Below are 17,796 nucleotides of genomic sequence, written 5' to 3'. Positions count from 1 at the left end.
TTCAACCAATGACTCCGCACTCTACCACCTTCAAGACCAATGAAGGGGAATGTCAACTCAGACCATGAGAGGCCTGCATCGGGCATTTTCATGCCTTACAAGGCGCAGATTGGAAGTCTGTGTGGGGCGCCACTCCTCGCACAGACTAGAGCAATGTGTGATTAAGTGCCTTGCTCAAGGACACAAACACGCTGCCACAGCTGAGGCTCGAACTAGCGACCTTGAGGTAACTAGACGAACGCCGTAACCACTTGGCCACGTGCCCAACACAAATAAGACCAATAAAACCTCCATGTAACACATACAAAATGTTGCAGGAACCCAGCAGGCCAGGCAGCATCTATGGAAAAGAGTACAGTCGATGTTTCGAGACCTCCATGTGTAGTTCCTTCAAATAAATCCAATACTCCAGATGGTATCCAATCAGAGTATTGTCCTGGGCAGATGGCACATACTCCTGGTCTCCACACTGTGCTAGATACTTGATGAAAACTCCTGCCCTTCAATAATGTGAATGCTCATAGCAACAAATTAACTGCATCTTGGTATGGAGAGGCTGCCTGTGAGGCTGGAGGAGACAGGGAGCTGAGAGCTGCACTGTGGTTAGATTGGTGAATGTGGATGTTGCCGGGGACTGGCAGAGCTGCTCTACACGCTGAGAGATGACTCAGACACTCATCACCACCAGTCAGATATAATGGAAGTTGTTCTAGCCTAGTCTCCATGCTTGACCACTCAGCTCTCCCAAGCCCGGACGTGATCAGACCTCAGCAATGGCCCACACTCAGAATGGGCTTGTGTTAGATTTGTGCCAGCGTCAGTGTGCATCCACAAATACTTTTATGGAGTATGGGGTGGGGCAGATGTACATGTGAGTGTTCAGACTTAAGGACCAGAGCACTTTAATAAATCGCCACTCTACAGAGCAGTATAAAGCGAGATACCATTGTACCCATACATCACCTTGTTGTGATCTCTGCACATGAACTTGTAGACTCCAGTCAGTTCAGACTGGTAACAACATCTCCAGCACGATCTCCATCAGCACAGTTGCACTGCAGGGATGTGAGCTTAGCCCCGTGCTCTATTCGCTTTACACCTATGACTGTGAGGCTAAGCACAGCTCCAATGCCATATTTAAGTTTGCTGATGACACCACTGTTGAGGGCTGATTCAAAGGTGGTGATGAGTCAGCATACCGGAGGGAGACTGAAAATTTGGCTGAGTGGTGTCACAACAACAACCTCTCGCTCAATGTCAGCAAGACCGATGAACTGATTGTCAACTTCAAGAAAGGGAAACCAGAGGTCCATGAGCCAGGACTCATCAGAGGATCAGAGGTGGAGAGGGTCAGTAACTTTAAATTCCTGGGTGTTACTATTTCAGAGAATCTGCCCTGGACCCAGCATGTAAGTGCAATTGTGAAGAAAGTATGGCAGTGCCTCTACTTTCTCAGCAGTCTGCGGAGATTCAGCATGACACCTAAAGCTTTGACAAACCTTTATAAATATGTGGTGGAGAGTGTACTGACTGGCTGCATCACAGCCTCATATGGAAACACCAATGCCCTTGAATGGAAAATCCTGCAAAAGGTAGTGGATTCGGCCCAATATATCACCGGCAAAACCCTCGCAACCATTGAGCACCTCTACATGAAACGTTGCTGTAGGAAAGCAGCATCCATCTTCAGAGATCCTCACCACCCAGACCATGCTCTTTTCTTGCTGCTGCCATCAGGTAGAAGGTACAAGAGTCTCAGGACTTGTATCACCAAGTTGAAGAAGAATTACTACCCCTAGTTATTAGGCTCTGGAATAAAAGGGGATAACTACACTCACTTGCCCCATCATTGAGGTGTTTCCACAACCAATGATCTCACTTTAAAGACTCTTTATCTCATTATCTCAAGTGCCCACAGGAAAATGAATCTCAGGGTTGTATATGGTGAAATATATGTACTTTGATAATAAAGTTTACTTTGAACTTTGAATCCCCTTATTTTTACTCAGTTACAGACCCTAGCTTTGCACCACTTTAGGAAATACTCCGATCAAACGTTCCCCAGTCTGAAGTGAATGATTTCACACATTGCCCCCATCTGACTCCATTTCCCCAAACACCCTTGGATGTTCCCAATCTTCTGATTCCCTGATGCCCGGAACCTCCACAGCTCTCCAGGCCACGACCCCATCCTGTGATCCCAAGATCAGGGTATCTTGTATCCTGACACAGCCCTCCATTCCCCACCCCCCATTTTTTTCTACTAACTTCACCCAGCAAAGTCTTCCTGCAGCTTTCTGCTTCTATCCACTTCATTCAACCCTAGCTCTCGCATAAATGGCTTATGTCAGATAGCAACCTGGAATTGACACCTTTGGGAGAGAGGCACCCTCTTTCCGAATAAGGAAACAAAATCCATCACATTCCAGATTTGATTGCAAGGGATTCCATGTTATTATTCTGAAGAAAAATGAGGAAGTTCTCCTTCATATCCTGTCCAAGATTTACCTGATGACGAATGCAAAACTAGAGAATGCAGAAAACACTCATTAAGTCAGGCAACATATGTGGAGGCAGAAAAAAGCATAACATTCCAAGCCCATGGTCAACCGGAAGAATAGCACTTGTATTTTGCATTACCAATGACTAATTGGTGTTTGTGGGATCTTAATGTGTGCACAGGAAGCGCCTTTGTAGCAGTGGCTTCTTGTAAACAACTTTGGAACATGTGGTGAGAGGAGCTATTGTAACCATACTCTGCACTGGCTTTGTTTCATGCAGCGTACCTTTGCCTTGTCACTCAGATTGTTAAAACGTTCCTGAAGCTCTTGCAGTTCCAAACGTGTCACGTAATGCTGAGCCATGCTTTCCCCTTTAGCCTGGATGGTTTCCAGCAGATGGCTGTGACTCAGGGTGTCTTCATACAGTAGCTGGAAGGACACAATGCACACCATGTTCAGTTTACTGAAGAGAAACTGGACACATCAATTTAGAACACCTCACAGCTTTTCAGTACAATATGTCAGTGGGGTTGAGAATGGGAAATTCCAACTGATTTACTAGTTTCTATTAGAGGAAATGTTCTGACCTCTTAACCTACATGTGACCACAGTTCCAAAGTTTCATGTTTGACTTCTGCATTCTGAAATTGCCTAGCAAGCCACCCAGTTGTAATAAAGCAGCCACATTAAGATGGTCCACTACCACATTCTCACGGCAACAGGTGATGGCGTTATAATTAAAAGCAAAACTAATTATCCAGATTTACATTCTTCCAATTTGTTCTCCGACATTCCCATTCCCCACACTCCCACCTACCATCCCTATAGTTTTGTTTCCTTCTCTGATAGAGAATAAGGAATACCTCTCTTTGACCCTCACAATACTTTGCCCAAAAGGGCCATTCTCCATGCACACCATATTCTGTGGCACTGCCCTGGCACATTGCATGCATGTACATCAAGGTTCCAGCAGATGTCACTAGTTAATGGAGTGGGGCAGAGTCAGAAACTTAGTCCTCCAGTTCAACCCAGATATATGGTACAATGCCATCATGCATAATGTTGCTCAATCCATCCAGCATCCTGCCACTGTTCGTCCAGGAGCTTAATGGACTTGGTTCACACCCATGTAATGTGCTTAATTATTCAACCAAACATTAATCAAGGATTTAGCGATCTAACACAAACCCACAAACTCATTCTGTGATTGAAATAGTGACAGGGAGAGCATGTTTATGATAAGAAATTAAAATCAGGATGAGCCTGCCCAAACATGGAATAAACAGCTCCAATATATTAACCTAATAATGGCAAGCACTCTTCCAATGACCTGCTCAACACCCCTCCCTCACACAACATCACCTCAGACAAACTTAGCTCATTTGCCTTTTGTGGGATTTGTTATGCTTTAACTGACAGCCCTAGAACTGCACAGGAGATGGCAATCTGGCCTATTGATCATGCATCAGTTCCTTTCCAGAGAATCTAATTGGTCCTGCACCCACCACCCCCAACTTTCCCCACGTCCCTGAAACATTTTGCTCAAGTGCTTTGCTAATTCTTTTTTTGATGTTAATATTTCATCTATATCAGCCACTATAAAACTGATGTCCTCACAAGTCTCCTGCCAGTCATCTTAAATCTGTGCTCAAATGATCATCAAGGCCCTTTGGCCAATGGAATATGTTTGTCAATATTTCCTCTCTCTAAACACTTTATGATTGTAAACATCTCTATCCAATGTTCTCCACTTCTATCTTGTGAGGAGAATAACTCCAACTCCTGTAATCTATCTAAGTAAATGTTGACCCTCATCTCAAGAACATTCTACTTGATTTCATCTGTCCTGCCTTCAAAGCCTTCATGTCCTTTCCAACCTGATGTCTTTAATGAGTGCCACATCATGGTTTTATGGGTTTAATATAACTTCCTTGTTTTTATAATGTGGAGGGACCTATCTACTTCAGTAACTCGTTGATATCTATCAAGGCACCTTCAAAGAAAACTTATCCATTCAACAGCACATGCACTTCACAAGGAACCCAACAGTAGGCAGCACCTTGGCAAGACCTGACTCAGTGATAGAGGTAAACAAATATTTTCTTTCACATTCTCAAATATCTTAACATTCAGATATTTGCCAGTTCATTAGCAAAGAAAGAGTGGTGCAGTTCTGTCTGTCAAACTTCACTCTGCCTGGCTCAAGAGGCAGGTTTTTCCTGCCTCTAGCCTCCACTCACCTTGGCTTTGCCTAATCCTGTGGCTTTGTCCCTAAGTTCTGTGCATTGTCTTTCAGAAGCCTTCAGGTCTCCCTCCATCCGATCCATCCAGCTCATGAACTGCCGGACATCATCCTGGTAACTAGTCCACTGAGATAAAGCAGCTTCCAATTGGCTGTGTGCAGGATTAAACATGTTATTAGTGCAAATTATCTGAAATGCTATCATAAAATTCATCATCCAGTCTTGAAGTTAAGTGTTCTGAGCATGTCTTGAATATCTGACTTACAGTCCCAATGACAATGACACAATCCTTGTGATGGCAAAGTATTCCAGTTGGAATCATTTGGGCTGATGCTAAATGCCTTTTGAATAAGGCAAAAATTATTTCAGGTTCATGAAACCCGGGCACTTCCAAGCCAATCACTTGGTTAATCATTCTCTGTGATGAAACCCAGAGGGTCTGTAGAACTGAAGCTTGTGATATGTGGAACACCACACACAAAATGCTGGACAAGCTCAGCAAGTGAAGCTTTGAGGAAGAGGTCTTGGCCTGAAATGTCGACTGTTTATTCTCCTCCATGGATGCTGCCTGACTTGCTGATTTCCTCCAGCATTTTGTGTGTGTTGCTTAGGATTCCCAGTTTCTGCCAAATCTCTCGTGTCAGCTCTGTGAAGTTTACTGGAGGGGTGAGCCCAAGAACTCTCAGGCCGTGGGCTGCAACTTCCAGTTCACGCAGGTACACCTCTGACACCAAGTGCACTTGCAGGGCCTGAAGTATGCATAATGTTCATCAATCCACTGGGTGTTTGCTATGCTAAAGCATCACATTATTGCAGCCCACACAGAGCACATGCATCACACATTTGCCTGCACCAGATGCAATTCATGGTTTTTTTTTGCATGTCACACACTCAAAACTCTTTTGCAAATGCAATACATTCTGCCCCATGATACACTTAGGTTTAGGAGCACATGGTGATCGTCAATGTTGGTTGATGCCTCAACATCTCTGTGGTGGCCTTGGTCCCGTTTAGTGCCAAAGTTTAATCCTATCACAGCCGTGAGGAACTGACCTTTTGCATTGAATGGAGAAAGAAAGAAGCGAGTCCCAGGAATCTTTCAGGTCTTCCATCTGTTTGCAGATAGCAGCTGTACCTTCAGGGGAAGTACTCCTCAGAACAGACTCCCCACGGGTCAGCACCATCTTCAGCTGAATCTCCTTTTCCTGTCTGAGTGCAAGGAGAGCCTGTCGGAAGAGTGATTCAGTTCCAGTTAGGAGAGCTCACACATGCCACCTGCCCAGAGGAAGTTCATTCATAGAGGTGGTGGTCATCAGTGATAAAGCAGGTGATTATCTCTCATCCCTAGTGACCTATTGGAAGCTAACAGTAGATTTCCCTGCAGGTCTGTTTAGCGAAGACACGCTTTTCACACTATTGATGTCATAGAATCATGCAACAAGAAAGCAGGCCCCCTGGTCCTCCATGTCCATGTCAATTACCTCACAATGATCCCAGTAGCCAGCACCTTGTCCAATACTCAGAGAGGTCTTGGGTAAGAGGACTTTGACCCAGTGGAAATGAAGAAACAGCGCAAAGTATATAAAGGTGGATAATGTGAGAATGGAGGGAAATTTGTAGGAAGTGGTTTTCCCATCCACCTGCTGCCCACTTCACTCTGGGGGGTAGAGGTTGTGAGCAAAGTTCCCTCTAATTTATGATGACCTGTGTGCGCAAAAATCTTTAGCTTTCTGCACAGCGACAACAACATGAGCGCACTGAATTTTTAAGTGGAAGCAAGCCTGAAGCTATTCCGAGGATAATAATCTACCAAGTCCAGTTTGTTGTTCATTGATCAAAAGAAATAAAATAATTATCATCATTGAGTCTTATTTCTCATCTACTATACAACAACACGTAATAATATCCATCTTTTCATATGTTATTAAAGTTGTTTGAAATGGTCAAACAAAACTTATAAAATTACAAAGCTAGTTGACAAAATATCCAGATTGGTATTTTATTTGGAAATCATTGCATACAGCACAGATTTTGCAGCTTAGTTACATGTTTCATTAAGCCATTTCGTTTCAAATGAATGAGCAGTTCTTTTGCGCTTCATGCCCTTTGCTTCTTTGGAATTCAATAATTTCTTCAATAAAAAAAGTATAAATAAGCCCGTCTAAAATCTGCAGACAAATCATTGCAAACTCCACATTGTCAACACCGTCCACGTCAGAAACTGAAAAGGAAATGTGATTATGTACAATTGTGAAATATACTTAACGTGCCAACGAGGCAGAGGGTGACAACCTTTTGTGAGCAGATAACGTACCTTTGTGCACTAGTAGCAAAAGATGTGTGCGCACGCACACCTTAGGGGGAACATTGGTTGTGAGTTTGGAAGGGGCTGACAAGGAAGCCTTGATGAATGGATGTGGAGCCTCCTGAACATACTGCAGGTTCTGAGCACCAGTAGTTGATTCCTAACTAAGAAGGTGTTAATGCCGAAGAACATTTCCTTCAGGTCCTCAAGCAGTGAATGATTCCGTCTGTGGTAACATTTTGTCCTGGCCCATGTAGAGTTATTCCTACATTACTGCTGGGTCGAAATCCTGGGCCTTCCTACCTCTATGACTCTATATCGGACTAATCCTGGTAAATAGGATAAGCACAAATGGGAAACGGATAGTCAGTGTGGACAAAGTGGGCTGATTGGCCTGTGTTCTTCCGTTGCTTTAAATACCCTTCACTCATCTGAGTGAGTTCCATTACTGGGAACACATGAGGAAGCAAAACAGAGAAATTAGGGTCATTACTTCCCAGTCCTCGTTGGTCAGGAACATCATAGAGCTCAGAAATAAAATCCCCATCTCAGCTAGTCTCATTTCCATCAAACCTTTCCCATGTACCTGTCCGAGCACCTTCTAAACATCGTTGCTGTACCTGCCTTAATCACTTTCTCTGGGTGAAAATGTTGCCTATCAGAGGTTCCTATTAAATCTCTAGTTCTGGGTTCCTTACCCTGGGAAAAAGACTATGTTCATTGACCCGATCTATGACCCTCATGATTTTATGCACCTCTATAAGATCAACCCTCATCATTCCAGAGATGAGGGAGTTAGACTATGAGGAGAGATTGGGTCACCTGGGACTGTACTCACTGGAATTCAGAAGGATGAGAGCAGATCTTATAGAAACAAATAAAATTATGAAAGGGATAGATGAGCTAGAAGGGGGAAAGTTGTTCCCACTGGTAGGTGAGACTAGAACTAGGGGACATATCCTCAAGATTCGGGGGAGTAAATTTAGGACAGAGATGAGGAGGAACTGCTTTTCCCAGAGTGATGAACTGGGGAATTCTCTGCCCACTGACGCAGTGAAGGCTACTCCAGTAAATATACTTAAGACAAGGTTGGATAGATTTTTGCATACCAGGGGAATTAAGGGTGATGGGGAAAAGGCAGGGAGTCCATGGTCAGATCAGCCATGAGCTTACTGAACGGTGGAGCAGGCTCCTACTCCTATTTCTTGTGTTCTTGTTCTCCATTGCTCCCGTGCTCAATGCCCCAGCCTGCTCAGCCTCAATTCATAACTCACTCCGTTAAGTCCCAACATCACCCCCATGTAGCTCCTCTGCACTCTTTCCAGCTTAATGACATTTTTCCTTTTACAGGGTGACCAAATCTGAAACGATATTCCACATGAAGTCTCACAAGCATACTGTACAACAGCAACATAACTTCCCAATCACCATACTGATTAATGAAGGCCAGCATACTAAAAGCCTTCTTCGCCTGTGATGCCAATTTCAGGGAACCACGTACTTGCAGTGGAACATTACCTTCCTGAACTGCCACAAAATGCGCAGTGAACGGACTCCATTTAGTCGGGAAGGTGGAGCATCCAGGAATTTAGACCTGGCATCGATGAATGAATGGTGCTCAGCATCTAAATCCAGATGACCTGAGACAAAGAACACTCCTCACACTGACCCAGCTCTCTGGCATTTTTAAAAAGCTCTGCTATCAGCAGTTAGTTTAAAAGATCACAGGCGAACATGTTTGGCTGCTGGTGGAGAATGGATCCTATTGTATCACAGAATCTTGCATCACCTTCACCCCTTTTTGACAGGTCTCCATAAAGTGTTTGAAACTGAAACTGAAAAACTAAACTTTCAAGTTTTTGTAACAGCAAAGTGTGTTAGCAGAAGTTACCAAAATTCCTAAATATGTAAGGGTCTTTTATCCATGTACCTATCTAAGAGCCTCATAAATGTCCCTAATGCATCTGCCTCTACCACCAGCCCTGACAGTGTGTTCATGCACTGACCATTCTCTATGTAAAAAAACTATCTCTGACATCCCTCTGTTCTATCCCCCAATCACTTTAAAATTACGCCCTCTCGTTTAGCCATTAGCACCTCACATTTGACCTAAATGCTTACATGTAGCTCTTCACACACACATATAACATTGCTTATTCCCTGATGTATTTCCTGTTTAATGAAATCCATTAGGCCTCCAACTATAGTACTGGATCGGATCATTCCATACTGTACAGGATATGGACATGTGATCCAGTCTGACACTCCAGTGCGATTCCGAAGGAAGTGCACTGCTGGAAGAGCCACCCTTTGATTAACACGTTAAAAGGATAACCCTTTTGCTCATTCTGAGCAACGCAAAATACTTCAAGATATTCTTCGTAGCAGATGAGTTCTCCCTCGTGCCGCGGACAACACATTATACACACTGCATCCTCAATCTGGACTCCACCTTGGACGGTTCCAAGCTTGGCTGCGAAAAGAGGAGGGTTGGACATGGGGCTAGCAACCCCATCCTGTAAAATCCTAGGGCCACAGAAATGCTGACAGAAGATCTGGAGACCTTGTACCCTCGCCTAGAAAATGTATAATGGGCTACACCCAGGGACAATTTGGAAGACTGGTCTAGGACAGAGAATTCTGGCAAGCTGCTATCAAAGGCCTATGCTCCAGTAGGGGTAATGTACTTAAGCAAAAAAACAAACAATTCTTGATCTGCTCCCTCTTCAGATGAGATTCAAAGCTCGGAACCCGTATTTGGGTAACCAGACTTGTGAGGATAACGTAACCAATGAAACTCACCTCAACCTTTGCCATCCGGTTGTCTAGCATACTTTTATCAGCAGTGGGGGTACAGTAGGATTCCAGCATGTGCCTGGCATCGGCCACCCAGTCCTGCAGCTCCTTCAGGCCCTGTGAGAACTGCTGGTGTTCTGTTACAGTCCGCTGAACCCTTAAAGCCTTTTCCTGAAATCCAACAAAAAGGACAGAAACAATTCTCACAAAATCATTATATTTCATGTTTTGTTTATACGCAAGCAAATGTAAATTCCATCACAAGCTAACTAACACTTTGTCAGCAATGGTACGCCCGAAGCCAGGCTATCTTCCAGCACTTTTCCTTCTGAAAGCCATTCTTGAAACTGCTCGCACTACCCCTTTGGACTGTCTCTTTCAGCACCCGGCCATTTGCTGCACGAAAACATTTCCCTTTAGAACACCACCAAGTCTTGAGACAAAACAGGTTCTTTTGCCAGTCATTTTACAGCTAGCAATTCAAACACACACTTCTCACTACTTACTCTTATTGAAACCAATCATTTTGAAAACTAAGTTGTCCCAAGAGTGAACAGCTCTACTTTTTTATTGTTTCTGCAAACATTTATGAGATTGCTTATCACCTGCTTAAGTTTATCACTTGCTTCCACTGGGAAGCATGCCACAGTATGAGATCCAGTACCCTCAGTTTGTATAGGACATGTACACAGAATCTAGTCCGACACTCCTATAGGGTGCACTGTTGGGAGCGCCAAGGAAGACACAAATTGTTGGAGAACCCATTCTTTGACTAATGACGTCCCTTTGTCCACTCTGGGAAGCTGCCCACCGTACAGCCAGCTACTTGCCCACCGCATGGGCATGCTAAGTTGGCAAGAAAATGTGCTGCAACACTCACAACAAAGCCTTTGTTCATGGTGGTCCCACAGAGGAGCAATGGCCAGCATGGGGGACTACTTGCAATAGGGGTAGCTAGCTGCTAACTGGTGGCAGATGCACTTGTCGGAAGCGTGCATAAAGCATTAGCTACAAGCCCCTGGTCGACATATGGATTGGTGACTTCAGGCATGATGCTCTACAGAAATGTATGGCACAGAAGAGGGCCAGTGGTTGGGCCAAAAAAAAATAGCCATTTAAGCTCTTCCCAAATTTCTGTTTTCTGTGCCAGGGCTGGGAGGTTGCAGTATATCAAGTGCTCCCAACCCAGGGTTCATGGACCCCTCGGTTAATGGCATAAAAAAGGTTGGGAACCCCTGTCCTAAATGTGTGGAGAGATCCTGTCTCCACTCCACTTTTAGACACTGTCCTGGCTCCCTACACCCTTCAAGTGAAATTGATTTTGCTCCATCTTCCTTTAATCCTTCTAGCAACTACTCTGCATCTTTTTTCCCCTAGTTTGTGATGTTTCTACTTGGGGAAATACATCTTTGCTGTTTACCCTATCTATGTCTCGCATCATCTTGTACACTTCAATTAAATCTCCCCTCAGTATCCACAGAAAAGGATGAGTGAGGAGAGGGCAGAATGTGTGGTCGGTGGAGTTGTCCTGTTAGGAAAGATAAGCAGTGGGCCTATACTTACTAGATTTTAGAGGAATGAGAGGTGATCTCATTGAGTTGTACTTAACTCTTATGAGGATTGACACTGAAAATGAGGGGATGAAGTTGCCTCTGGCTGGGTTGTCCAGAGCCTGGAGTCACAGTCTCAAAATAAAAGGTCAGCCATTCAGGACTGTGAGGAAAGAAATTCCTTCATCCAGAGCCAATAATTTTTTTTGGAATTTTTTACCCAGAAGGCCTACGAAGGCTCAACTGCAGAATATATTCCAGCAACTGGTAGATAATTAGATGCAAGAGGAACCAAGGAATATGGGGTTAGTGCAAGAAGGTGATGCTGATTTAAAAAATCATTTGTGATCTTATTGAATGGGAGAAGAAGCACAAAGGGCCAAATGGCCTACTTCTGCTTCAATTTCTTAAGCCAATTACAAACTACACTGTCATCACCATAATTCTCAGCCCCGGCAACATTCTCCTAAGTATGCTCTGCAGTGCTCACATCCATCCTGTGGCATGGCAGCTAGGATTGTACAGCACAACGCAGCTGTGACTTTACTATATTCAATTCAAATATGACCTCTCTGCTCTAATGCTTCATCTATTGACCAATGAAGGCAAGCAGTCCATGCCATTTCTTAATCACCTTCCCTGTTTCTTCCACAAGCCTCAGGGATTTGTGGATATGCTCTCTAAATTCCCTGTTTTTCTTTTAAGGATCCATTCCCCTGCCTTGTTTGTACTCCCCAGATGCACTACCATTTCTGACTGAGTTCCATCTGTCACTTTCTTTACACACATAAAAAAAATGAGGAGCATGAATAGGCCACTTGGCCCCTCAAGCTTGCGCCATCATTTAGTAAGATCAAGGCGAGTATTATGCCAAGTTTGACCAGCCCATTGATGTCTTCTTGCTGCCTGGAACTTCCTTCTGCACTACAAGCAGAATGAAATTCCAGGCAATAATTTTGACAAATGAAAACCCAAAAGTAAAATTCCTAACAAGTGTGAACACTGTAAACACCTTCTATTCCATTACAAACACTGTGTGACTGAATTCCCTGCAAGTAATTTTATGCACTCAAACATGTGACTCCTTAGACCTTCCAAACCAACGATGAAGGACAAGAGCACCAACCCATACACCACCCTGACATGGAAATACATCCCTGTTCCTTCACCGCCGCTGGGGTCAAGATCCTGGAACTCTCTCCCCGACGATACCGTGACTGTACCCTCATCTCAAGGACTACAGCAGTTCAAGAAGATGGCTTACCAGCACAGTCTCAAAGGCAATGAGGGCAGGTAATTAAATTAGGGGGCAAGTGTTATAAGAGGAAGTTAGACGAACTCAGGTTGTCTTCTCCGGAGTTCTGAAGGCTGAAGGGAGACCTGATAGAAGTTTATAAACTCATGAGGGAGGCATACATAGAGTCGATAGCTGGTACCTTCTTCTACTAAGAACATGCATTTAAAGTGAGGGGGGAAATGTTCAAAAGTGAGGTGTGGGGCAGGATTTTTTGTATATACAGAGAGCAGTGGCTGCCTGGAGTGCTGTGCCAGGGGTGATGGTAAAGGCAGATACGATCGAGGTGTTTAAGATAGAAATGAATGCGCACAGAACGAAGGGATAGGGGCCATGTGCAAGCGGAAGCAATTAGAAGTCAGTAGCTTAATTAGTTCAGCACAACATTGCAGGTGAAAGAGCCTGTTCCTGTGCTGTACTGTTCTATGTTCTAAATGCTGGCTCAGACTGCAAAGCCCATATGTGGATACAATAGGGTCTTTTAAGTAACTCTTGGATAGGTACATGGAGCTTAGAAAAATAGATGGCTATGGGTAACCCTAGGTAATTTCTAAAGTAAGTACATGTTCGGCACAGCATTGTGGGCTGAAGGGCCTGTATTGTGCTGTAGGTTTTCTATGTTTCTATATAACTTGAAAAAATATCTTGTTAAAACCAAATGGCATTTAGCAAGAGATAAGAGTCTTGGTTGCAGTTTTCATACCAACAGTGAAATCATGAGACAGGTTTGCATACTTGATTAAAAATGAGGTGATTTTTCACTCACTGATTTAGGTTATGCAGTGTGAAAATCACGTTTGCTAATTCAACTTTCACATGTGCATAATTCATGCTGCAGCAGATTTTGATCCCATCGCTGTAGAAGAGTACAACAGTGCTTTACAAACGGCACTGACAGGTTGACATTGAATAATAATCACCCCCAGCTGTGTAATCTGAATAATTCCACACAGCGTCGCTTGTCCAGAATGGAGTTAGTGCTCTGAGCTAGCTGCTTGATGGCCCTCCTGCTTCTAATCAGAAAGCTGAGGGTTCAACTCCCAGTGCATGTCTGTGAGCACATAATACTGCTAGTGCAAAGCTGGGTAAAATATCAAGTTTGGGTGAATATCCTGTAGCCCTATCTTAAAGGCAAGGTCGTTTCCTCTCTCTCCACATCATTGTGAACTCAATTCAGAGGTTTACAAGAACAATACTTAAAGGAGCTGGTTTTCTTATGAGGGAAAGTTGGATAGTCTGGGTCTGTATCCCTGAGTGAGGGGGAACTTGACGGAAATGTACAAGGTGCAGCGAATTGAAAGGGCGGATGTGGAGAGGATCTTTCTTCAGTGGTAAAATCTAGAATTAGGTGGCCAATGTTTAAAATTTAGGTGCCATTAGTTCAGGAAACGTGAAACTTTTTCTCAGAAAGTTGAGTTTGTGATTCTTTAGAACTCTTCCTCAAAGGACAGTGGAAGCAAAGTCCTTCAATATACTGAGGTAGGTAGATTCTAGGTAAGTGGTGGGGTGGGGTGGGGTGGGGGGAGGAGAGAAAGATTATCACAGATACACAGGAAGGCAGAGTTTTGCCACTGCCTTATTAAATGGCAGAGCTCCTTAAGGGGCTGAGTGGCCTCTTCCTTCCCTTGATCCACACGTCCATATGAATTGAAATAGATTGTTGTGCTGCTGTTTTTGGAACCTTGCTCTGCAGAAACTGGCTACCATGATTTGCGTAGTGACTACACTTTAAAAATTACTTCAATGGCTATAAAGCACATGTGACATCTTGGGAATATGAAAGTTAAGAGATAAATACACATGTTCCTTTCTAAGTACCACTTCTTGTTGTCTAGAGTCCCCCACAAAAGTTAACAGAGTAGCTACAGTTTACTAGGTACACTCTCCTTCCTGGTCACAAAACATTATCTCAGTGCAAGCATCTTATAACACAGCCAACAGAAACTGAAGCTAAGTGATAATGTAACAGCTACTGGGGCAATAAGCAACTCCAAATACTCCATAGCGGACCTACCTTTCATCATCTCTCTAATGTCATCCTGGGATATTTCATGGGGAGACCATTAGTAGAGAGGGCACTGGGTCACTGACTGCCCAACTATCAACATCCTAGGGTTTATCATTGACCAGAAACTGATCAACCACATACAAGACGTGGCAACAAGAGTAGGTGTGAGGCTAGGAATCCTGCGGCAAGTAACTCACCGTCTACAAGGCTCAAATTGGGAGTGTAAAAGAACACTCCCCACCTCCCTGGATGAGCACGGCTTCAACAACACTCAAGAAACACGACACCATACAGGACACAGCAACCTCGTTGATAGGCACCCAATCCACGACCCTACACTCACTCCACTACCAGTGACAGTTGCAACAGCAGCAGTTTATACCATCAATTTTCCCCTGCAGTATCTCCTCACATCTCCTTAGACAGCACCTCTAAAACCAGAGGCATCTACCAGAAACACACTGGACCATCACCATCTGGAAGCTTGCCTCCCAGCCACATGCCATCCTGACTTGGAAATATCGCACTGTTCCTTCACTGTCACTGGGTCCAGATCCCGGAACTCCCTAACAATATTGCAGATATACCCACACCTCAAGAACCATGGCATTTCAAGAAGGTAGCTCATCATAACCCTACTTAAGGGCAATTAGGGATCAGCAATTAGATGCCTTGAATGAATGAAAACAAGGCTAGTTTCATCACCTGAGATCAATACTGCATATGTACTAAGCTAGTGAGGGAGCAAGGCTTTCAATGAAACCATTTTGATAATCACACCAGAGAATTTCAGACCACAAGTTTGAGAAAGGAATAAATTAGTGGCAGCTAAAAAGCAAAGTTACAAAGCAATAGAGGTGAACTGGAGAGTTTATGGCTATTTTTTTCTTTGTGAGTTACAATTGGTTCTGAGGTTTAAGCAGAACACGCTGGCTCCCAGTCCTTACCTTGGCTAAGTTACTCAAGGCTAAATACCAAGCGGACAGCTGAGACACTCTGTGCATAAAGCTTTTGTTAGATGCTTGCTCTTCCCAGAGTTGCTGAGCTTTCTCTTTCAGCTTGTTTAGCTGTGGCTCGCGGGAGGCTATATCCTCTAGGACAGACTGGAAGGCATAGGCAGGTAAGCAAGAACAAAAACACGTTACACAGCGTATCACATTTGGCAGCGGCAAAGCATCCAGAGACTTTTCAACTAATATTTACCATGCAGGGCACTGAAAATGAGTCACATCAAAAGCATTTAGTGCACATGGCTCTTTGTTAAAACAAAAAACAGACATTTTACAATGCTAAAGAAAGGCAGGTTTCTATATCAGAAGAACAGAGGCCCTGAGTCATGAGTGGCAGCAGAATGTGAAGAGGATTGTGATAACCCACATAACTCAGACTCCCATGTTCTACCTCCCTTAAGGAAATTACGCTGTTAGTCGTGAGCAATTCATGGAGAAATGAAGTCTGTTTCTGGTCTGTTTGCACCAGGCTAAACTACCTGCAATCTGAACTGTTCGTTCTTCTTTGCTGACAGGTCGGGCAGCTGGGCACTGCTCCCTTGCACAGCCGCTTCTGTGGCAACCAGCCACTCCTGCACTGGTCCAACTCCAGCCTCGAAATCCTTCATCTGAGACTGGAGGTTCTGGGAGAAGGCAGAAACATGGATTACTCGTGAGAACAGCCCTTTAAACATAATCTTCAAACCAAACCCACCTGCCCTTTAAAAACTTGCAGCAAGACATTTCAAAATCGACCCTATTTAGTTACCTATCTATGCATTTATCTATTGTTTGTTTATTGACTAATTGATTGATTGAGATGCAGCTCAGAGCAGGCCCTTTCTGCCCCGATGTAACCCTAACCTAATCATGGGAAAATTTACAATGACCAGTGAACCCACCAACCGGTACCTCTTTAGAGTGTGGGAGGAAACCAGAGCACCCAGAGGGAACACAGGGGGAATGTACAAGTTCCTTTCAGGCAGCAGCAGGAGTTGAACCCGGGTCGTTGATACTGTAAAGCGTGGTGCTAACCACTACCCTACCATGCGGCCATTTTAAGTCCAAGGTGACAAGCAATAGGGAGGACTCTGCTAGTCCGGCAAAGGACATCATCATTTGATAAATGGAGAACGGCGACCAGGTGAGGTTCTTAACAATGGAGAATAATTGACAATTCATGAAGGTGGTAGGGGAATCAGGGGAGATGACGGACACGTGAGAGGGGACAGGTTGTAAGAAATGGAGCAATGAGACCTATAGGTGTGTTCCCAGATCAGACATGGAGGGGCCAAATGACATCCTCCTGTATTGTAAGGAGATAAGAAATAATTTGTTTAACTCATTCACAGCAAACAGAAATTGTGTAACCAGATTAGTAATCCAGGAAGACACTAGAGAGTGCAGATACCGGAATCTGATGCCTGAAGCATCAGAATCTGTGCAGGGAAGGGCAGAGTGGACATTTTGGGATGAAACCCTGCATCAGTAGTCCATGGACCTAGACCAACAAACTCGAGCTGCAGGTTCAATTGACACTGCGGCATCAAGGGAATTTAACCTTGGGGAGGAAAGGTGGCATAGCAGGTTCAGTAGCCGAACGTAGACCCTGACCTTGGGTGCCATGGAGTTTGTACATTCTTCTCCCAGGAGCTCGCTCTCCTCCCATATCGGAAAGGTGTGCTGTAGGTTAATTGGGTCATGACCCTCAGTGCAGCCAGTGGGAAGCTGATAGGTATATCAGAGAGAAGGTAAGTGGGGAAGTGCGAGTGGTGAGTAATGCTCTGAGATCCAGCCCAGAGTCAAAGGGGTGAATGGCCTTTTCCTACAACATTAAGAAATACAAGATGATTTTTTTTTAAGAGCAACACACACACACACACACACACACACACACACACACACACACACAAAAGCTGGAGCAACTCAGCAGGTCAGGAAGTATCTACAGAAAGGAATAAACTTTTTTCTTTTCCATATTGTGTGTGTTGCTGCGGATTTTCAATAACTACAGTATATAGTCTCTAGTGTTTATTAATTTTTTTTTGGATCTGCGAATTGCTGGCAAAGCTAGCGTTTATTGCCAGTCTCTAAAAGGAGGGGAGGAGAA

General features: G+C 44.1%; 1 protein-coding gene across 16 annotated transcripts in view; it reads right to left on the bottom strand.

Moving 5' to 3' along the window:
* Positions 1-17,796, bottom strand: part of syne1b (spectrin repeat containing, nuclear envelope 1b) — a 504,374-nt gene that overhangs the window by 241,944 nt on the left and 244,634 nt on the right. For all 16 annotated transcript variants that reach the window (XM_063056272.1, XM_063056279.1, XM_063056269.1 and 13 more), the window contains 6 exons: positions 16,187-16,330; positions 15,645-15,800; positions 9,852-10,016; positions 5,798-5,970; positions 4,742-4,895; positions 2,787-2,930 (listed from right to left, as the gene is read on the bottom strand). In XM_063056272.1, the coding sequence (XP_062912342.1) occupies positions 2,787-2,930; positions 4,742-4,895; positions 5,798-5,970; positions 9,852-10,016; positions 15,645-15,800; positions 16,187-16,330 (936 nt within the window). The remainder of the gene's footprint in view (positions 1-2,786; positions 2,931-4,741; positions 4,896-5,797; positions 5,971-9,851; positions 10,017-15,644; positions 15,801-16,186; positions 16,331-17,796) is intronic.

This window comes from Mobula hypostoma, chromosome 8 (genome assembly GCF_963921235.1).
Source record: "Mobula hypostoma chromosome 8, sMobHyp1.1, whole genome shotgun sequence".
Classification (NCBI taxonomy): Eukaryota; Metazoa; Chordata; class Chondrichthyes; order Myliobatiformes; family Myliobatidae; genus Mobula; species Mobula hypostoma.
This window is presented reverse-complemented; position numbering and strand designations above follow the sequence as displayed.